Source organism: Amphibalanus amphitrite, unplaced genomic scaffold (genome assembly GCF_019059575.1).
Source record: "Amphibalanus amphitrite isolate SeventyFive unplaced genomic scaffold, NRLGWU_Aamphi_draft 000378F_arrow, whole genome shotgun sequence".
NCBI lineage: Eukaryota > Metazoa > Arthropoda > Thecostraca > Balanomorpha > Balanidae > Amphibalanus > Amphibalanus amphitrite.
Window position 1 is genome coordinate 360,295 of NW_024881872.1, and position 23,124 is coordinate 383,418.

The following is a 23,124-nucleotide window of genomic DNA, read 5'->3' on the forward strand; positions in this document are numbered from 1 at the left end:
ATCGATGAGCGCCAGAACAACAAAACTCCGCAGCTGACCAGACGACGCATCCGTGTCATTTATTCCAAGTCCCTGTCCCCACATCCGCGACCAGAATTACTGTACAAATGCAGCGGTTATCGGCGCCGCCAGCAGCGCCCGCCTTTGTACTTTGAACACTAACTGGGCGGCCGGCTAGGCGCAGCCTCCCGCCGACTCACTGCAGGCGGCCGCCGGACACACGTAATGCCACACGACACGACTCGTTTGAGCGAGTACATCACTGCCACACACACTACTCAACCGCAGGCCAGTATCCAGTGAACGACTTTATACAGCGCGGTCAATATTGTCTGTCACAACCCAGAGTGCATCACCACAGCTGGCGGTTTACACGCAGGCATATGTTACACCACATCACGTGCACGGTTCATTTATGGAGACTGGGACAGGCGGAGACGGTCACCCGTCTCCTACACAACATACCAGAGGCTATACTATACAATACATGTCATCGTCTGTAAGACACAGATATACAGGCACACGTGCAACTACACATCACACTATCGAATAAACATCTGAGATTGGAAGACCCGCTCCTGACCGGTCAGCCGACTGTTCCTCCCTCCCTCCCTCTCTCTCTCGGCCCGTCCTCTACCGTCCGTAGGTGAGAGATCTCACCACCTGGCGGCCACCGTGCGAATCTCACCAACACCGGTGAGAACGTCCAGCGTTCTCATGAAGCGTGGTCTCAATAACACTGCGCAAACTTCTCAGGTTCTCAGTATTCACACCGAATTCGCCCGTTCGTCCGTGCGTTCTTTCGTGGACCATTCACTCCACCACTGAACTCGCTCACATGTTCACTAAATGCCCCGTCACAGTCTCACGCACCCGTGCGTTCAGCGTCTCTTAGCGCGCGCGCAGTCCTGGCCATATCGCTACGCCGGCACGTCCCAGATCTCGTGCAGGAACGGCGGCAGCGTCTTCTGCTTCAGCTTCAGCGACCAGCAGAGCTCGGTGTTGAGCTTGCCCAGCTGACGGACCTCGGTCAGCACGCTGAGCAGCTTGGCGAAGATGACGCCGGTCGGCGGCGGCCGCTGGAAGTCCACGTACGCCCTCAGCGCCTCCACGTAGATGGACTGGATCCGCTCCACCTTCTCTGGTTCCTGCAGCATGCACCGATCTGAGGATAGGGGGATAAAAGCCAGAAAGGTCAGATGCTGACGTGAAGAACTTCTGGTCGGACCGCCAAATGCATATAACGTGAGTTGTTGTAAAATCTACAAACGGTCTATGCTTGCGTGACCAACAAAAATAACTCCAAAATAACTATCATTCGCCGTCGCGTAAAGGCCGTACATTCGTGTAAGAAGTTTGCTCGGAGATTGATTCGACTACGTGCACTGACGAATCAGCCTGAAAAAGTAGGCAGTATAAAGCTTGAAGCGGCAAACAAATGAACCACTAGCCAGCAGTCATCCAGCACTGTCACCATCATCTCACCGGAGAAGATGTCGATGGCGGTCAGCAGGGCGTACTCGGCGTTGTCCACCTTCATCTTGGACATCTTCTTGCAGAACTTGAAGTTCTTCTCGATGGTGGAGGCGTCCAGTCCGGCGCGCTCGTAGGCGGCGCGCGTGTACGGGTAGTTGTTGGCGAACACGATTGACTCAGTGTCCTCGTCGTAGCGACGGGCACAGCGCAGCATCATCACCTCGCTCGAACAGGCCTGTGGGGACGGGGGACGGTTAGATGGCGCTGGGGTGCCGGTGAAGCATGCATGGGTGTGAGGTGGGTGGATAAGACGCCGAAAGATAAGGAGTATGGTGAATTTCAAGACATAATTATGTAACTTTGGGGACATAAAACCTTCGGAATGTGTACTTTGAAGCTAAAATAGCTGGCAGTGACACTAACAGCCAAAATGGAGATAAAAGCCTCGTGAATATACTAAAAGTGACAAGTCAGGTTCATGACCAGCGATGACACTGTAGGTATGCTACGTTATCGGCACTTTGCAGCAGCGTGACGGCTTGACAACTGAATGGCTCAAACCAGTTACCGTAATGAAACACGCAAAGCCAGATAAGGCGGTCATGACAGCATATCGTCACGCTATACTCATGTACTGGACACATGACTCGAACAATGTGAATTCGTTCCAAGACGGGAGCGTTAACAAATACGAATGGCGTTACTCATGGGTCGCTCATTTAGAACGGAACACTCGTTCAGCGTATCCACATACACAATGCACACCACTTACCCGCTGCCGATGGTTTTCAAACGCTAGTTCATGGTTTGATTATTACTGTCTCAGTCTACCACTCAAGCCAGAACATGGCATGCATGGCATCCACGTCTAGAACTTAAACAACAGCTCAGCACCCTTGCTGCTCATATCCCGGACATTGTCAATGCCAACGCTGACTTGAGCAAAACCTACCCAATGACCTGACCTCGCCCTAACCTGACCACCGTGGCCCGACTGTGACCCGGCTCTACCTTGAGCAGCGTGATCTGGTCGTCCTTGAGCAGCCGGTCGAAGAAGGTGAGCCGTTTGCTGAACTCGACAATCAGCTTGATGGTGAGGATGGTCATCTCTGTGATACGGCTCAGGTGCAGCTCCGAGTCGTCGGCGGCCGACGCGTTCACCTGGGCCTGTCGACGGGCGGCGCCGCCACCGTCACACCAACGACTCCAAGACTCTGACTCACGAGCCTAACTCTGACTCGGGAGTTGTGTCGTGTTGGAGGCAGGTGTCGCCATCTCTGGCTGAGCGTCCTTGGATTGTGGAGTTGAGTGACTCCGTAGGACGCCAGGTCGGCTTGGATCAGAGGCATTGGTCCTTAGTCCTGTGTCTCATCCCGTTCCCATGCCTCAGGCGCGTGCAGCGTAGATGGCGCCAGCAGCGCGGTGCAGTAACACCCGCAGAAAGGTTCATCAGACAGAGGTAGAGAGAGAGAGAGAGAGAGAGAGAGAGCCAAGAACCGCCACCGTATCCCGAAAGCGACTACCGCTACCTCGCCACTGCCGGGGAACAAGCTGTGGATGCATGGTACAGATGAGGAGGCATACCTTACCGGAGCGGACGGCGGCCGACGTGACTCCGTTCAACATCGACGCCTCCATGCTGGCGATGTTGACGTGGAACTTGTAAAAACTTCCCGAATAAACTAGGATTTACCAGTGTTACTCCCTTTTCCTATGATTCTCCCAATATATCATGCGTGTCTGTGCCACGTTTGTACACAGATAGAACATAAAACTGCATCTTTTCATATCACCGTTATCCAAGCTCGGACGCCATGGCACCGAAGGAAAATGTAGAGGAAACAATGTAAACAATCATCTCTGCTTGAGCAAATGTTTAACACCAGACTTACAGCTTCTGTGTCGCCTTTACTTCCCAGCACAACAAACATGGCTCTGCAGCACCGCATTTTCCTCTGGCGCACAGACGAAACTGACAACACCGTTGTCATAATCCGGATAGATCGATCACACAGGTAAGACTTGCTCCTGTCGCCACCGACAAGACACCTTTGAAAAGTCCAGCAGTCATCGACCGGATCGACCAAGGTCACCCCTAAAAGCTTCTTGTGACCAGTCCAGTTCCTTGCTTGACATTTGAAAAGGCAGTGATAACAGTAAAACCAGATAGAATCATTTCATATCCGAAGACACGATGCCATGTGATGCAGATGGCATTCGATGAGTAGCCAACACTGCGGTCAGCGGCGATGCACATATCGCGCACTGTCATCACAAATCAAACATGAGCTCTAGGCCGTCAGTGGCTAGTGATTGCCAGATAGTACACTAGTAAAGGATGGTCCCTTCCGTGGGCGTCAAGTTCAAGAAACATAACAATCGCCTATTTCTGTGATACATTAGAAGTGTAACGCGTGGATTAAACAAATAATCTAACAGGTACTAATGTATATTTGCAATCATAGCTCTGAATAGTAATCGGCTTATGTTCTACCCACGACCACATATGATTGACTGCACCGCAGTTTTGGCAGCCGTCAATTAAATGCCATTTATGAAGCTATAAATAGGTATCCCTAATCGATCTGCAATGCATAACAAATTCAATTTGACATACAACATGCATTAAATCAAGGCTCAACGTCCTGCTAATTACCAGAAAAGCATTATATTACTAACGTAAGAAATTGACAGCAAAAGACACCTCGTGAAGCACGTCGGAAACAGAAAAAATGGCTTCTTGTCGACAAGCCGTTCCCCTATAAAATATGACACTGTCTTTGTCGTTCGGTCCTCGGATTTAGCTCGTCAGATACAGGATTTTTACACGCGCCTTTACAGACTGGTGGAAGGCGTTACCGCGGTGCAGAGACCAGTCAGGGTTTTCCACGCCACCCGGCAACTGGCAACGCGGCAGCAGACTTGACAACAGCGGGCGGCAGAGCTGACGGTAGTTTGTGCTGCCTCTGCTGCGGGAAAAGTCTGTGACGCAGGTAGCTTTAGCCCAACATAGCTCCACTCGTGGAAAAGAATTGGACTGCTGCTGCAGTTCGGAGACTCTGGAGCCAATCAATCTGCCTTCCAGACATCCTCCAGCGGCATGAATCATTGTTCGTCCATGACTCTGACCACCAGACTTACAAAATAGATCGAGTCTTTCTGCAGTGCGACTTCGAGAGACGACTTCAGGAGACGAATCATTTCACGAAGCCCTATAAAGTGTCCTCCAGGACGATATCACAGCTGCCCAAAATTCGTGCACTCGGAGAGCTCATCCACTAGCTGACATTCCGACAGACGGCCTGCCTCTCCTCGCTCTTTACTTACGCAGTTGACCCCTGCCCAGTATGGCACAATACTCACCTCTCACCTTCTGCTCTCGCCGTTCCGAGCCTCTCACACCTCACACTCTCACTCTCTCACCTCACCCGTCCACTCACACCCTACCTCCCTCATCACCCGCCGCGCGGCCCCGACCATCACCTTCACAAGGCAAATCTGATCGTCGCGGCAGAGCTTGTCCTGGAAGCCGGGCAGCTGTTTGGTGAACTCGACTATTAGGCGCACGGTGAGCACCGTCAGGCCGGTGATCTGCTTACACTGCAGCTCGGCAGGGTCGGAGCTGCTCCGCTCCAGCTGCAACGTCACACAGACAGACGGGCCGCTCACACACCGCACACCGCCACCGCAGCCAGCGCCCCAGTGACGTCATAATGACGTCACGGCGGCACAACGGGCGGCAACCAGCACCAAAAGCAGCCCAGTGCACAGAACAGAGCTGTGATGTGTAGGAATGAGTGAAACACAATTGTGATTAGGTGATACTACCCAGACATTTTAATTCAACGCAATCGAGGATATTTACCAAAAAAGGAACCGAAGTGGACAGGACAAATCACAGGATAACAAATATATGCACAAGTGATGGGGAGGGAAGACCATGCACGATTAAATTTATCTACTTCAAAAGCCCGTGCAATGAAAGATGACTGGCAAATCCTCTCATCTCATGGGGAACAAAATCACACAATCTGGTAGCGGTAGTGTGCAGGTGCAACCTTTTCAGCAAAGCGAGGTTTCAAACAAAAAGAAGTCAAATATTGCCGAGCTATGGCACTCGGTGATATCCAATTCAAAAATTGCAATCTCTATTTAAAGGAAATAGTTCACTTTTAACATGGGGTTTTGAACTGGAATAGCAGTTTCGTAGCTTGAGCTGAGACTAGCACAAATCAGGAGCTTTTACGGCTCAACGATCACCCTAGACGAAGATATTCCATTTCTCGTTCCGAAAAGAGTGCCTTGCAGAGGAATGTGTGCCTTGCACAGGAATGCAGCCACGTCATCGTCAGCCAATCAGCATGCTGCTTACAGCCAATGCAGCATGCGTAGGTTTGAACTACGCAATATGATTGGTCAACGCGTAATAAGCTTCCGCGTCAAACATTATTTTACATAGAATATAGTTCGTCCTATATTAAAATATAGAAAATAATTGTTTTTACAAAAAGGTTTTATTTTATTTTCTGATCATTTTGAGCATAACAAATCATAAATCCATAGCAAAATACTAATTTCAGGAAAGTGAACTGTTTCCTTTAACCTTAGCGGATTTAATGACGACCGACAGCGGCTATGTTAGACAAAGCGTTATTGCAAGCGTTAAACATGCATGCTTGTCCTGAGTCATTAACCGTTGGAGCTGTGTGTGCTTGTGTATTGATGGGTAAAACAAAATAAACACATTGTTCACAACAGAATAAAAATGTTTAATCACACAGTGTTATTCAATGTTCAGCCAGCCGACAAAAAAAAATCATGCAGGAAAAAACTAATTTAAAAAGAGCTCACAATGTGATCAACAAACGAATTACATCCGAGAACAACTGACTTCCTACATAGACTCTCCTGGCCTTCTTTTAATAACCTACTAAGCACTCCTTAATCAGTATCGCTTTACTGACAAACTCAGACAAGAAAACTTTAGGCACTCCCCTCCCTACTTTTGCTCCCTTGTGAACCCCCTTTCCTTTGCTCCCCGGTGACCTGTAGGTACACCGCCGATCACCGCCGATCACTCACCGCCGATCGGCGCATGTCCTCCTTGGTTGGCGACTCGTACTCCTCCTGGTAGCGCACCAGTCGGTTGATGAGCTCGTCTTGCTCAGCGGTCAGCGTCTTCCGACCGGGCACCGGCATACAGAGAGGGCCGGAGCCGGGGCCGCCGCCGCCGCCGCCGCCCGGCTCACCGGCACCCTGGGCCACGGCCACCTCGTCCTGAGAGATCTGAGGGCAGGCAGGGTGATAGGTGAGATACGTCATACGGCCACCTCATCCTGAGAGCTGAGAATAGGGGAGGGGGAGAGGTGAGATTTCATATACGGTTAACTCATCCTGAGGGACCTGAGGACCAGGGGGGGGGAGGTGATAGGTGGGATACGGCCACCTCATCCTGAAAGACTTGAGGACAGGAGTGTCATGTGAGTCACGGCCAGCCCATGGGAGACTTGAAGGCAGGGAGGTATGCGAGCCATGACCACCTCACACTAGAAGACCTGGCGGCAGGGACAGGGCTGAAGTGTGAGGCTCAGTCAACTTTCATTGGAGATCTTTGAGCACCTAAAAGTTGAAAGATGGCACAATACACATCCTCTTGAGGGAACACAATAAAATAAAAGGTATAATGTTTTCCCGTTGACATATAGATTCGTCGCTCCTTCCCCGCTGTATACTGACCGTGGCCGGCGACAGGATGCCCCGCTTGTCCCCGGCGTCGGACGGAGTGGGAGTGGACGGCTCGGAGGGCACGGAGCCAGAGCGCGCCCGACCGCGCTGCTTCTCCTTCTCCTGACGCTTGGCCTTGCACGTGAACTCGGGAACCACACCTGGGGGAGACGGCCAGAGGTCAGGTCAGGGGTCACCAGAGGCGGCTAGATAATGCATGGACAAACTCAATTATACTCATTTATACAATGTCAGCATGTGGCTATGGTTGCACTTTGAGCATCCATCCATATTTTATGGTCTGGAAAATATGTTTCGATGTTTTTAAAATAATAATTATGATAAACAAATAGAAGAGCTGAATACACTGTGGTAGCAAGAAGTTCATTTCCTAGATGGATTCTAAAGCATTGTAATTATGAGTGATTTGGACGTTTTCTTAAATGGTGCCCACGTCAAGCGACAGACGCCCACAGCCCCAGAACAATCACGGCGGGTTGCTGCCCGTCATGGAACACGTAACAGCATCAAATGACTGGACGAGTCTGCGGGCGGTCGACTAGGCGGTACATTTGTGAATTATTGTTGCGGAGGAGGACCGAATGAATCATAGAAACGCGCCTCAGACCGAACCGTTATAAACGTCTGACAAGGTCACGGTTACAGACGCATGACAAATTTGGCCCAATATAGAGCAGAAATTACGGATCGCCCACGGCTCCAATTACAGGCGATCAAGGGGTCCGCAGCAAAATTATAATAGCGGCACCTGCGCTCGCGTCGCTAGCCGTAAAAGCATTTCGATACGGCCATTCCACATACCAGCCGGTCGCGATGCAACATGCCCGTAATCTGGCCGCAATTAATCCACCTTCCCCACCTGACGCCTGAAACACCCGGCCCCTCCCTCCTCCCCAGTCACGCCGTTTGGATAAGCGTCAGAGCCGACGTCACAATGTGGACAGACGGGGCGGCAATGTGGACGCCGTGTGGACGGACCGGGCCGGCCGGCTGGCGCGCAGTGGCCATTACACGGAAACGGCCCGCCGGCGGCGGCGCGGCGCGGGGCGGTCGTTCACCCCTCGCCCTTGACCTTGGGCAAGTCCAGTTGGGCGGGCGGCCGGCGGCCCGGAGACGGAGACAGCCGCCGCGGCCAGGGTCGCCGCTCAGAGAGACCACCGGAGCGCACCGGACCGGAGACCGGATCAGGTGGTCCGGTGATCGGTCCCCGGGGGTCGGTCCGGACAGGTGGGGACGGTCCTTGGGGCGTGGCGAGGTATGTGGGATCTGTGAGCGGCATCGCCCGGTGATGTCCAAATGATCGGTCGGGATGCAGGGAAGGGATGGAAAATTCCACCGATATATCGGTCAAAAGCTGCACACCAGCCGGCGGGTGAAAAGTGAGAACAAATTACGGTCAACAGGTGAAAAAAAAATAGTTAACTTACATTCTGGCCGCATCCCGACGGCGAGACACTTCTTCAGGCGACATTCTTGACATTTTCTCCGCATATACATATCGATCTCGCAGTTCTGGCCATATTTACACACGTATACAATGTTCTTCGTCATGCTTCGCCGGAAGAAACCTGAAAGAAAATCAGCGTCAGCCCTCAATACTTCTGGGTATAACAGGATGACAAAGAATACATATTGCCTATTGGCGACCAGCTGACAGGGGCGGATCCAGCCGATCCGTTTGGGGAGGGCAAAAGTTTAGCCGACCATCGGCGACCCCGACCCACCACCGCACGAGTGACCAAGTTACTTCACAACGCCAGTTACACCATCTTACCGTAAGATGGTGTAAAATGTCTTATGTTAATCTGTGCCCAGCCGCGCTGGGGCTCCTGGATTTTCACGCCCCTGGGGGATGTTTGAACGCCCATATCCCTTCTAACTCGGCTCCTGGGCCACGTAGCAACACGCGGTAGGCGGCGTTTGAAAGAGTGTCAAACATAATGACCAAATTACCCCAGTCACTTTTAAGGTCAGGTCAGATTTCAGATCACCATAGAGCCCATCAAAGGCCAAATCCCGATAATATTTAGGCCCAGTTTCGACAATTTTTGAAGAACTGGCGCATAACTCGGAAACGAATAGAGCCAGAGCGCCCCAGAAAAGCTAATTTGATAGCACTGTTACTGCTATTTCTGGATAATTCGCTCAGATTCGACCTAAGATCAACGGTTTAGCCTCCGGGGGAAACTGCCATAATATACACTATTTTTACGGGAACGGATTTTCTGCGATAACTTTTGAATCAAACCTTGTGCGATCTTACTTTTACCGGCATCGTGTAAATTCGGCATTAGCGAATTGCTGCAAACTTTTGCATATCTTTCGTGACCTGAGATGATCTCAGGGACATGAGGAGGGGTCACGGGTGCTATTTTCCGGTTCACTGTGTGCTGTTTAGGTTGTAACTCGGTATTGTTAAGAGTGACGTTTCTTATAAATTTAGCACGAATGTTTGAAAGGGCGGATTGACGGGAGCTGGACCTACGCTAAGCAGAGCTTGTTGCGTAGAGCCCCACCCCTACCGTCCGATAGCGTAATTCCGGGTGACAGGAGAATTTAGTTTAACGTTTAACGATGCCAATGTTTTACGTGCCCTTCAAAAACGGACACGGCCTGTCCCACTCCTGACTTTGAATGGCTGCGGCTGCTCCCACCAACCTCAGACCATCCCCGTCAGGAGTCTCAAATATCGAGCGCCGGAGCGACTCAAACCCGGGCTCTCACTTATACCGGGAGTCCACTGCTTTACCAACTGAGCTACCGGACAGGAGGTTTGCCCCAAAAAGGTGCCTTTCAATTTTCTCTTATTGACTTATAGTGGAGAGGTCGCAAAAATGACCTAGCCCTAGGTCATCGATATAAAAATCATGTGACTAACATTTTGTACATAGGTACTGTTACCCTTATTAACTGCTGAAAGTTTCAAAGCGATCCGTCACTCGGTTTAGCTATGGCAAGCATTGGAACTGTTTTAGGTTATGTCACTTGACGTAGCACCTACAGCTTAGTGACTTCGTGACCTTGAGAGAACTTGGTCTGACATTTTCAGAACATATGCAAAAAATAGGTATAAAATGGCGGCTAGGCACGTCGCCGTTTTTTTTTTTTACGCGGAACGCTCCACAGCAATGAGGCTCCCAACAAATGACAAAACTGTGGATTGCTTAGGTAATTTCGAATATATGGTGGTGGGCGTCTTACCCGATTGGGCATCTTGCCCCGTGTTACCCCACACCATGGCCATTGGCCACACTGCATATGCTTATGCATGCATTCAGTTCAGGGGTTCAATCTAATATCAGCATATCGACCCAAAATATCAGCAGCCAGTGGTCAGCTCCTTCCTTCGGAATGGCCCTCACGGAAAGAAGCCCTGCTTTTCGTCCATATAGGCATCGACGCCGTATAAGATTTGCTCATCGCTACATGTTTTGGGAGGGGCAAAAAGATAGTCTTGCCCACACGATTTGGCTTTGGGGAGGGCAAATGCCCATTTTGCCCTCCCCTGGATCCGCCACTGCCAGCTGAAACGATACCAGCATGAAATTTCAAGGTCAAAAGTGACGGGGACCATTTGACAGTGAATTTGAGTGAGTTTATCGTCCATGCGTGAGCAGTGAGCACCAATGAAGCGCTAAACGAACGCACTTACACACGAATATCAAAAACTTCACCAAAAATGTTACTAAGAAAAGACAACTGAAAAGGGTTGACCGATTTCATTTCGAGGAGCACTAAGGGGAAAATGCATGGAGATCGTATTCAACGGGCTGTCATCTCCATTAGGCTAATGCGCGGCAACAGCGCGGAAAAGACGATTAAGGTCGTCCACAAACACACTGTCACTCTCCATTGACCGCGAGGGCAGGAAAGCATTCTGGGTAATCCCATGAGAGGTCAATGAACTCACCTTTGCAACCTTCACACGTGAGAGCGTTGTAATGGTAGCCCGAGGCCCTGTCTCCACAGACTAGACACAGCTCCTCACTGAGCCGGGGCAACGGACCTTTCTTCTTCTTTTCTTCAACATTGTTGTTGTTGAAGGGTCCATTGCTATTTGGCGGCGACATGTCATCGTGGCCTGCAAGCAGCAAAATCGACTCACTCACAAACTGCATTATTCAGCACTAAAAAGGTGATCGCTGAACAATTATTGCAATGGCCTATAGCTGAGCGCATATGACGCCTATCATTCCTTGATTGATTCAACAAGGTGCCCTATGCGTCCACTTGTTTGGAATTTGATTGGGAAAAAGTAGGGCAACACGTGGAAAACGTGGCAACCTGAAAAAGGTTTTCACGTGCCCTTCGATACCTCGCATCCTTAAAATTTTGGGAGTGGTTCGAAATTGATTTTCAATCGCGCAGGATGGCCTTGCGCGCAGGTAATTCACCGGCCATTCGTTTGGGAAACACATCTTTTTACCTTTTGGCCCCTGGCCCTCAATGTAAACACAAAAGTTAACGTACGTGATATAAATAATCAGAACCATTGCATTGATCAATGATCAACAGCACAGGATAGCATTGTGTTCCATTGCATCGACATGTGATTGGCCTCTTCTCTTGCAACACTTCTGCAAAATCACTTACAAGTAGCCCAATCACACAAGCCCTTGATGGATCATATCAATCACATCATATTATTGTATACACAAACACTGAACAGCAATGGCAGGCAGTAGCTCCCCAAATGCAAAAATGGACCAGCGGCACTTCCTTGAGCCTACACCCAACATTCGACACTCGACAGCATCACGTTATAACACGCGATCCGCGTCACACGATCCAGACATCACGTCAGTCAACACAGACGTTTGCACGAAATCCCCACTCCCTGCAGCGAGAGTTCCAGCCGTTTTCACTGCAGTGTCATCAGCCTCGACCACGGCTAAAACCACCACAGCCGCAGCAGAGGACTATTTCGGGCCAGTTCGACCGCCGCGCCAAACACCTCTGGGAATCCTGCACCGAACCGGACCGGAAAGCACCCGCCTGCATGGGAAGTCAAGTTCAAAGAACGCTCCAAGGTGAGTGTTCTCACGTCTGTGGTCGTCGCGGCTGGGCGGCCGGTGATGATTGCCACGGCCGGCCTAACCGTCGTCTGGGTATGAAGTGGCGCTGGGACGGCCCCGGAACAGAAGGGCACAGCCTCGCCCCCGGCCGTTCATGAGGTGATTGCCATTTACAGCCTGGCCTCAGGTCTCTGCTCCGAGTCCCCACCGCCGCCAACGACCGCTGCCAGCCTCCAAACATCAGATAAAACCAGAAGCGTCCTTCAAACGCCGATCTTTGGGAGCCACCGATCGTAATTCTCTTCCTGGTTCCAGCAGTGACGTGTATCGATAGGTGTGATGTATCGATGCCTCGTCATAAAAAGAAAGAAATAATGCCGACGGTGCACGGATCCGATAAGACCAGCTTAGGGCTCACTGTCCTCTCTATCCCAGGTTTTGCAAAGAACGACAAATCCACCAGATCCCGGGCCACTTTCTAAACGCTGAGAGGGCGACTTAGCTCGTCACAGATCCCGCAGGAATTCACCCTGTCAGGCAGCGACAGTGGTCAGTGGTCACCCGGGGGTCATCCCATGACATCATTCCCCGCTCGAAGACACCACGACAGGATAAGTCACGTGGCGACTTCTGCAAACTGGTCACAAAGGACCGATTCGAGAATCGGTAGAAAGCGGGTGTGTTTTCAGAAGCTGAGCTGACGTGCCCGGTCTCTGCCCGCCACTGAGATGTGGTAGGACCGGCTGTGGTTCGGCCGGGAGGCTTTGTTCCACAGTCGGCCATGAACTGCAGTACCGTTGTGGGGCTCCGAGGGAGGCCGTGCCGCCCGCCCTCTCACCGAGATGGATGACGCGGCATATCAGGAGCTCCACTTGGAGCTCAGCAATCAATCATCGTTTCAAAATTATAAAACTCCACAGAAACGGAAATAAATAACGGAAGTTTAAAACTACGGTAAAACTTGAAATTGGTTGTCTTCACTGTGACAAGAATCAGTAGCGGCGACTCCACACCTCTTCACACCATTGTTCGGCGGAAACATACGTCTTGCATATGGTCATCTGAATCCAGCCCACAGCACGCAATCGATCAACGTCTCGATAGTGCCCCCTACCCTACCATTAATGTCGGTCGGAATGTTCCCTTCAAGCCCATCACTAAATGTGATCCCGTTACCAACAAAAGGAAACCATCGTACACGCCCATAAGGCGAAAACTGTCGGCAATCAAGCAACAAAGCCGGCTATCGCAATCGGCATTTCAGTGCATGCTATCCTGTTGGAACAAACTCAACGGTCCTCGCCCAACCCGTTATGTAAAATACCATACAGGACGAGGGTTTTCACAGCCCTTTAAGCCCAAAAGATTCCAGAGTCTCTATTATGGGGTCTAGATAAGGTGTCCGGTTCCTTCTGACACTGTAAGAAATGTTTTTAAAACAGTTTCAACCACCCCAAGCCTCCAAGCGCGGGTCACACCGGATGGATGACATTGTTCCTTTGTCTCCGGCCGAGATCCCTCCGACAGCAGCGGGCCATGACACCGTGCTGACACACCGTGACACCCCTGTTGACACAACAGGGTCGGTGTCATCGCGCTCCTCCCCTGTCAGCCCCCCAGCCCCCGCCTCGCTGGCCCCCGCCCACCTCGCCCCAGTCTCGACTTTGTCCTGTTCCCCATGGTTCCGACCGACAGTCTAATCAAATATGACACGATCAGACGGAATACATATTAAAAGACGATGATTCAATAGTTGACATGAAGTGTTATCAAGTCAAACTTCCTAGTTGATCACGATTTCCTGGTTCCATTTTTTTTCACCGATACTTCATGATTTTGCTAGCTGAAGATTTATTGACATATAAATGGAAGTTGCCCGGATTTTGCTCGTAGGCAGCATTTACCTGCAGAAAGCAACGGGAAATCTACCAAAGGCATGAAATGCCAAAGATGTCGAGCATTGGCCTGCATTTCCCGCTTGCTTTGGAAGGGAAGTAAACAGTGGATGACATCAGCAACCAATCATGCAAAAATACACTGCAATACGACACCGACACATTAACGACGAACGGCACGACGTAGGCTGACGCGTCAGTTCGCGGAAAGGCTTCACGAGCTGGAAGCAGCGCTCCCGGTTCGGCCAAACTTTCCGGTTCGCCGGGCAGCTCACAGGAGAATTGGGCCACACACGGCGGAATGTCCAGTGTGACGGTATGTGCAAGATAGTAGATATAGGGTGGTAGGACAGGGAAGTGTGGTGAGCTGGTGGGCCTCATTCAGGCTCTAAGGTTTTACGAGAATTTAGAGTTTGCAAGTTGTACTAAGAAGTAGAGCTGAGACGGATCTAGGTATAGGATAATTACACTAAACTGGGGCAACATCCACCACAAGCCTTTTAAGTAGAACCACAGCACAGATATGAATTGCAATAACGCTCAAGCGCGATAATAAACACGCCAAAATATAAACAAATAAACATAATAAAACGAGCCACACCATGAATCTGGCCTGATGAGAATGCAGCAACCAATTGCATTAGCATATCGTGCCCAAATGAAGCAGCCCGTAACCGCCTGCTGACCTTGTCCGGTCAAAGGCAGCACAGCCTCCCTGTCCGCACCTATCTCCTGGTCTGACGGGCGACGGGTGATGGGGAGAGGGGCACCCAACCGTGACGGTGCCGCCTGCTGGGGGAGGCCGAGGCGGGGCGGAGGCGGGGTGGAGGCGGCAGGGGAGGCGGGGAGACGGAGGCGAGGCGGGGAGACGGAGGCGCTGCCGTGCAGGCGTACGGTCATCTCATTATACGGCGTATATACCCCGCGGTCCCTCCCCCGGCTCCCCGCGTGGCCGCCGTCGGGCCTCGGTTAACTAACACGCAGCACGAGAGAGCCGACCTATCTGCAGAGCAGCAGTGCAGGCCCCCGCCCGGGGCTGGAGCGTGCACCAAATGACCAGCCAGCACACCGCGCCGGTCCGGGCGGTGTCCACGCCGCGCCGGCGCACCCCTCTCGAACCGACTCAGGGGAGACGAGATACTCGTACCCAGACGAATGGTGGGACGCGAAGCGTTGCAGAGGGGGAGATAAGGGAGGTGCATGAACGCGACATAACGATATGGCGCTCCGCCAGGCTGTTTGGCCGACGCCGCTGGTGGTCCCTCCAAATGTCATTGTTTTCCATCAACAATGCATGAGACTACCGTAGCGGATCCGAAACGGTCAACAGCCGATGAGAGCGAGCACGCTGACAGAATGCATCAAACATTCACTCAGCGCGTCCAAATGCACCCACTGCAGCCGTGATCCCTTGTCGGAGCCGTCCGTGCAGCTACAAAAGCCAGGTGTGACGTCATTCAATGCAAGTCGGTACAGGCAGTGTATTGACTGCACTTGACCCTAGCGGTCACTCCCATTTTCAATTTCATCCGCCAAGCTCAGGCGGGCAGCGGGCGAGGCGAAGACTGAGTGAGGCACTAAGAACAACGAAGAGTGAGGAGTGGTAGAGTGAGGATCAGGAGTGGGAAGGGCGTCGAGTATCACGCCGCGCACCGATCGACCTTGCAGCCACCGCGACTAATCCAGCGTCGCTCGTCGTGACACACTCGGTCATGCATGGCTCATCGCTGGGAGACCCCGAGTTAACGAACGACCGCAGCACCCTGCGACCGCCGCGACCGCCGCCGCGCTGGGCTGGGCCGGCGCGGAGTCGGCCTGCGCAAGTCAAACACCACATCACCGCCGCGGGGCGCGCCCGGGGCCGCGGCGACCGGCACCGGATGGCCTTCGCCGGTCGGCCGGGCGGGCAGACGCCGCCCGGGGCACCGGCCGCGCCGGGCCGGCACGTTCAGTATCACCAGGCGGATCGCCGGCCGTCCAGAGAACAGCCGAGAGGCAGCTCTCTGCGCGGAGGGCTGAGAGCCGAGGGTGCGGCTGCCAAAAGTTCAGTAGCAGTTTCCTCTGAACCCGTTACCATCCGGATCTCTCAGTTAGGCCGTTAGATGCTTTGATGGATAACATCTGATTCGAGAGCCAACGAACTCTAAAGAACCAATTAGTTGAGCATCTAAATGAGCATTCAACAAGAAATGCACACTCGTCAGTCGGGACATTTCTCATAGGCGAAATGAATGATTGAAATACGTATCGCGTTTCCCATGGAAACGATAAGTTGTTTCTTTGTGAGCCCAGATGAGTCACGACGTTCAGCGTGTCATGCACGACGCAAGTATGGCTGCCATTTCAGTCTGCCGCAGAGCCGGCGTCCCGAGGCAGACACGAATATGGAAATCATTCCGGCTTCGGTGAGCACAAGCAGGTTCAGTGCAGAGAAGTGTTATGACCTTTTAGGTTATCCGCCTATTCCTGCAGAAAATTCAAGTACGTCATCGTCGCTGCTTTGAGCATCAGCAGAAGCCATGACAGTCGTCATAAAACTTGTAACGGTCCACAGCTCTCCGAAAACTTACATCCGGTTTGGATACGACTCAGTTCAAAGTCACCTTCCACAGAAAGAATGGACTTTATACACCTTGCAGAAACGCGTTGGCAGTCGACCGAAAAACCCCCATCCAGCGGCGGACAAAGGCTAAAATCTAATTCGTCCCGGAGACTGCAACGCGTTAAATGCGCTAGCACAGCCCGGCGGAGACTGCACTTTATCACACTACACTAACACCAGTTTCCATGGTGACTGCGATACACAGCAAGTCGGTACCACCAGACAGGTGAACGGACCATTCCCGGCACCATCTAGCCGAGCTAGCGTCACACTTGTATTCTCGAAGACAGCAGAAATGTGTCACTTATTGCAAGACATTGTGATAATACTTTCTCACTTTGTCGGTGCCGGATAAATGGGAAACCCAGGCCCGCAGTGGTCACCGCAGGACGCTGCCACCTGTGAGCTATCCAGGTCGGAAATCGCAATGGATGACGTAATAAGATCGACTGAGAATCGTCACCTCTAATGAAGGCAGAGACTAAAATCGAATGCAATCCTTTACTGTGTGCGTACTGCTATCCTCAGAAAAAACTAACTTCCTAAAAAAAAAATGTTTACGCTAGACATTTTAGCCATGTTTACCCTCAAGTTCAATGCTCTTCCTCTCCTTCAAAACAAAACAGATTGACACAAAGGATTTCCCGGTCCAGCCCTTCCCCACCCGTTCATCATCCTCGCTGCGGGCTCCGCCCCGTCCCCGTGGCTCACACACCGCGGCGCGTCCGTCCGAGTGTGTTGGGGCCGGGGTCGGGGCGGTGTTTTGCCCGTAACGCTGTTTGTTATGCAGTCGGGACTGGTGCGGTGCGGTGCGGTGTTTTGGAGACAGGCATCGATGCCCTTCCTTCCCGGCGGCCAACCCACCGACCAAAGAATCAGCGGAATAACGGCGTACCCTCAGTTCACGCCGATCAGCAAACTCTTCGAGCCGCCCAGCCTCAGGCTGTAACCAGACTCAGCTAAGACCAGACTCTGCTAAGTGCGCTGTTTCGGAGACCACCGGGTACTCCCTGAGCTGGCTCATTTCTCTAAGTCCTCCCTGGGGCACCGGGTTGCCTCAGTGCGGTCAGTCACCTCCGTCGGAGACGTCGCTGCCAAGGTCGTGACAGGTGCTGAGGGCCGGCCGGTTGGTAGGCATTCTGGGTGGACGTCCGCACCCACTGCCATCGACAGCATGATGCTGCAGCCCGGCCGGATAAAGCAGCGACCCAATGCAATGCAGATTCAGACGACACACGGTGACGGGACGCTGGGTCGTCGCGTTGGGTTAGCAGGTAAAAACCGACTTCAAGACAGCGCGGTATGCGAGACTGCTGTGTCTGGAATGCAAATCTGCATGTGGAAGCCTAATTCAACAGTTAGCCGATGTGCGTTGCACTAAATGACAGCCGAGAAATCAGACAATTCGATCACAAGGCGCCTGTCAAAAACGCAGTCAAGGGACTTACACTCATAGCTCCTGGGCGCAGAAGTCACGTGTACCCTACACACTACAGGCCGCCTAGTCATGTGACGTCACTGCTTCTCGCACAGAGCAGACACGTGACCAGTCGTATATGGTGCTGCCCGATACCGTGCCGCTCATCAGATGCCCTAGCGGCTCCGTAACTGAATCACGGGAAACATCGGTCAGCGGTAAGGGCCGGGCACGGAGGGGAGCGCAGCGCGAGAGTGGCTAACGGTCCGCGGTGGAGAGAGAGGAAAGGAGGAGGGGAGGGACAGAGAGAGGAGCACCAAACAGAGGACGCAAGCAGGTCAGGCTGGGATCAGCTGCTCCCGTCCAGGAAAAGGAAAGATGGAATCGGGCGGGTTTTTACTCCAGAAAACGAGATTTAGAGAGCATGTGAAACATGAATCTTTCAGCTCAGTAGCAGCAGTTACTGTCAAGAACCGTTTCCAAGCGCACCTACGAGTACAGAGCAAACCCGAACTCTTGAAGCAAGCAGCCGTTATCATCGCAATTTTTCCTTCTGATAAAAAGAGCGCCATCCCCAACAGACCATTCAACATAGCGACGGTTTTAAATATCACAGAAAAATGACTTCAGCTTATGTGGTAGCTTTTGAACAAACGTCCGTTCGTTCCTCCGCAAGTCCCGGACATCGCCCAGTCTTGACATCACCACGCTGACCGTTGCGGAGTGCTGCGCCATGAGCCGCTCGGCCCCGGAGGGCCGCGCTCCGCCCTCTGCCGCGTGACGCTGCATCACGCCAGTCACGCTGACGTCGAGTCGTGCGCGGCGGCGGGGGCCGCGGAGCAACGGCCGCGCGTCGGGGCGCCGCCGCCGCCGGCCGCACGTGGCTGCGGCGCGCCTGCGTGGGGCGGCGCCGGCAGGCAGGGCCGACCTTGGCGTCAGGGGCCTTCTCAGGCATCCCGGAACGAGCCGAGAGGCGCCGCCGCTCGCTGATGGCTCGCCTTGTCTCGAGGTCACCACAAAACAGTGGCTCTTTCGAGCGACGAACTTTGTGACTCACAATCCCGCCTAGCGCAATGATCTCACTCAGCACGACCCTGGCATTGCCTCCCTCCTACACCAAGCCTATGTCAGCTCCAACGTCACCAGTGATGGACGCGGTGCCGCGTACCCAGTCCATTGACTCTGAGATCGTGCGACGACCTCTGAGGCCCGGCAGCACCCCGTCCGGGCGGAGGGCGGGTGGGCGAACGGGTAAACAACCGGCGAGTCGCGGAGCGGGGTGCCAGCAGGGGGCGGACAACACCGCCCGCTTGTCGCCGACCACCAAGCACTGCAGGGGAAACTCAGAGCCCGCCACAGCAGGTGAAACCAAGTCCCCTGGATTGCGTAGGGATCCAGTTCAAGAGAACGGCCTCAACAAACAGGTTGCGTCAGATTTTCTTCTTTTGTCTGATCCAGTTTTGGGTTCAAGAAGATTTAAACGAGACTTGCTCTGACCGGAAATTTCCGTTTTGTAAAATGTATGCCTAATGGAGCACAATGCGCACCAAATATCCACATTCATCTAATGTGGAATGAATAAAGGAGCACACAACAACCTTCACATACGATCGGGACCTTTAATAAATGAAAGTTGTTTGCATCTTCCATCGCCCGGGTAAGCTCAAACTATGCGGAAGTAATGAATGGCTCGAGCGATAATGGTTCGTTCATCCTGCCGGGGTCGCGGGGCCGGGCAGGTGCAGGTCGCGCGAGGCACGCCTTCGGCAGATGTTTCCCTGAATGACGAAGGACGAGAGAACGTCGGCCATTATAACGGACCGCCACTGGGTCGAGGGGAGCGGGCAGGTGTCTATTTACAGCACGCAGCCAGCGAGGGACGACACCATCGTCCACCGCCCAGTCAGCCGGCAGGAGCACCGGAGCGGTACACTGGAGCATCCGGTGGGCGACAGACGGCGCGTGCAAGGGATCCCCAGGAGCCGTCACGCTACGGCGGTCGCCGTCACGTCATGGACACGTCACAGACCAATCACAGGGGTGTCACGGTCTGTGACATGCCCGTCACGAAGTTCCTGTCGAGGAATATGCGAACCTTACGCCGGACTCGAGTCACGGACTTGCGACATGGAACGCATAGCGCCGGCCTGACAGGTGGCAGACCCTTTTCAGACAACGCCAACCGCAGACGGGTCACTGCAGCATAAACATTTCCTCTCGTGTCACCTCCTGGAAGGAGGTAGCCCTGCGGCAACCGCAGGATCCCGCTGACCCAGAGAGCGGTCGCTGCTGCTGCATCGTTCCCGGAGCTCGTCCCCTCCCTAGCCGAGACCAATCCGCGATCAGCGTGGGCGCCAGGGGAGGTATGTGAGCAGCCAGGAGAGCACCGAGCCCGGCGGGCACACGGACCGGTCCTACAGCATCTCCGAACCGGCTCAAAACCTCCCTCCAGCCTGCCACGCACCCGCCCCGGACCTGCCGCGGACTAGCACCGAGCCAGGAGCTGTAAGGAACGTCCTGGAGCTGTCAGAAGCGAACCGGAGCGGCGACTTTCGGCCATGAGTCAGGCGCTGTTCGGCTGAACGATAGTGGGACGCACTGACTGAGACGGAGTCGGGCTGATGACGCATTGTGCCGCGACGCTGCGACACGCGTGCGCTGCTGTGCGGATGGTAGCCGCTCAGTTGAAGGCGCGGTAGACCGCACTGAGCGAGGCACTGAGGATTTGCGAAGAATTCCGGGAGTGGGGAGGGCTTTCCGCTCAGCGTCAGCTAGCCCACCCTTCGAAAGACAATGGCGTTGAAACATTGTTGAAACTTTGACAGGTGCCGTTATATTCGAGTGTTTTGCCGCTCTCGGAGTAATCCAACTTCCAGGAAACTTCCGAGATGCCAATGTCATGAAAGGTAGCTGAAGCCCTAAAACTTGTATCCGTGGCCACGCAAAAACTTGTAGCAAGAGCGCTTTTGTCGTGCTATGGTAGTTTAGTTTGGCGGTCAATAGTTTGACAGGTGAATGTTACATAACAGCTCGTGTGATTTTCCCTTTCCTCCTTTTTTCGTTGGCCCGCAGCGCAGTTCTCGGAGCTAAACTAGGGGAGAGTGGGGCAAAGCGGCCACCCGGGGCAAAGCGGCCACCCATCGTTTTAGCCCTTCATAGCTGGCGTTAGTTCCAATTTATGGTTTCCAATTATACTTCTCTTCACGGTCGTTCGAATGAGCCAGACCGGGGTTTCAGGCCCATCACCATTGTTCTGTGAAACACCGAAAAGCATTTCTTGCCAGGTTACCAACTATGTTTACAATTTTTAAATGTTATGTTATTCCATAACCGTTTGGAATTTTTATAAGCGGTCTTGTCCATGCATTGCATGGTTATCGTACGTGTATTCTACCAATTTTAATGTTTTTTACCCCACGAATAGCTAAGCTGGAATATTTTTGTCTCGGACGGTATGCGCGGGGCAAAGTGGCCGGGGCAAAGTGGCCACCCACTAATTGGCCATACGTTGCTTCCATCTGGATAAAAAACATCATTTATATTCAAATGTGTCGTCATGCATTCATCTTGGCCACTTTTCAGTTGCATGAGCTACCAAATAATGCAATTAAATGTTTATTTTCATGAAAATCCTTTCTTTGTTTACCTACAGGTGGAAGATGATAAAGTAAACATCCATCCTCGCTTAACCTTGTCACCATCAAATACCCTAGTCGTACACGAGGAAACTATTTTGTTTCTCATATCGGGACTTGAGAAGACGCCGGTGGCCGCTTTGCCCCAGGGTATGGGGCAAAGTGGCCAATATGCATAGGTTTAAAGTTTTGTCAATATCTTTCATATGTGAACGCCTTTGGAAATAAAACGCAGTTGAAATAAAAGGCAACTTAATAGGGATCACATTGGTATAGAAAGAATCTTTCCAAGTTTAAAAATCAAGCGTTGGCATCGTGAGAAGCGTTAGGGTGGCCGCTTTGCCCCACTCTCCCCTACACGACTTCAGGCGCGGTTTGTCGCCGTCAAGAGGTCATTGTCCTCCACGGAGAGATGTGGCTGAAAGCGACTTAAACCGGCCAGCATCGGCCCGATGATCCGATAAGAGGATTGTAAAACTATGTCTGCAGGAGAGGATGACGGAGCCTGGGCGCCAGAGCACCGCCGTCGGATTACAGAGTTCAGCAGAACGCCTGCACGGGACCAACGAGCCCATGAGCAAAAACTCAGCCTCAAGTAGGGCAATGGCACGAAGATGTGAAAGCCCGTACTTTCAGGAGCAAGCGGTTTATCGCGTCTTGTCCTTCATATAGAATTATGTGAATCAGAATCAGGCCAGGAATAAACCAAATCACACCGGAGAGCCGAACAGTCGCTACACATTGCATCAGAACGCATGCATATCCATGCACCCCCTAAACGAAGACAATTCACCCAGCACAACGCGCACTTGCCCATCCGGGGAGCGAGCAATGGCCGGTCACTGCCCCGCGCTGAGATCTTCGCGGTTCCTTGGACCGGGAAGCCAATTGCGCAGCCCGGAGAGCGGGGGCCCACGAGGGGAGCGGCTCTGCGGGTCCGGTCGGCCGGCCAGAGACCGCGTCAGAAGCGCAGCCTCCCTCTCTGACGCGGACGGTACCCCGCAGTTGGCTAAAGGGATGCCGCTGACCTCCAGTCGTACCTCCCCAACCGCCAAAGGACGGTTCCTCGCTGACGAGATCGTATATGATAGGGGCCACCACCGGAGTCCAATGACTTCGGACAGCGCCGAGTTTACATGCATGGTCTGTGGTCATTGCCCAGTAAGGCTTAGTGTGTTTGGAGGATACTTAACAATCAAAATGAACATAAATCTTATCGAAATGTATTCGCGGAGCGATAAATACGCAACGGATCAGACGGTAGTAGCCAACAGCTTCAGATGTTCGAAAGAAGGGTGATAGATAAAAATAAATCGCAGCTCCAGTGCCGAACGAAAAA

The 23,124-nt window shown here is 52.7% G+C and overlaps 1 protein-coding gene across 3 annotated transcripts in view; it reads right to left on the reverse strand.

The window, feature by feature from the left end:
* Positions 1-34: 34 nt before the first annotated feature.
* The window catches only part of LOC122389981 (ecdysone receptor-like), a 59,656-nt gene continuing 36,566 nt past the window's right edge, over positions 35-23,124 (reverse strand). For 2 of the 3 annotated variants that reach the window (XM_043382538.1, XM_043382536.1), the window contains 7 exons: positions 11,132-11,302; positions 8,649-8,789; positions 7,213-7,361; positions 6,559-6,762; positions 2,488-2,643; positions 1,486-1,711; positions 35-1,165 (listed from right to left, as the gene is read on the reverse strand). In XM_043382538.1, coding sequence (XP_043238473.1) covers positions 921-1,165; positions 1,486-1,711; positions 2,488-2,643; positions 6,559-6,762; positions 7,213-7,361; positions 8,649-8,789; positions 11,132-11,302 — 1,292 coding nt within the window. In that variant the 3' untranslated portion in view covers positions 35-920. Of the gene's footprint in view, positions 1,166-1,485; positions 1,712-2,487; positions 2,644-4,959; positions 5,113-6,558; positions 6,763-7,212; positions 7,362-8,648; positions 8,790-11,131; positions 11,303-23,124 lie in introns of all 3 variants that reach the window. The other variant, XM_043382537.1, reaches the window with a different exon arrangement.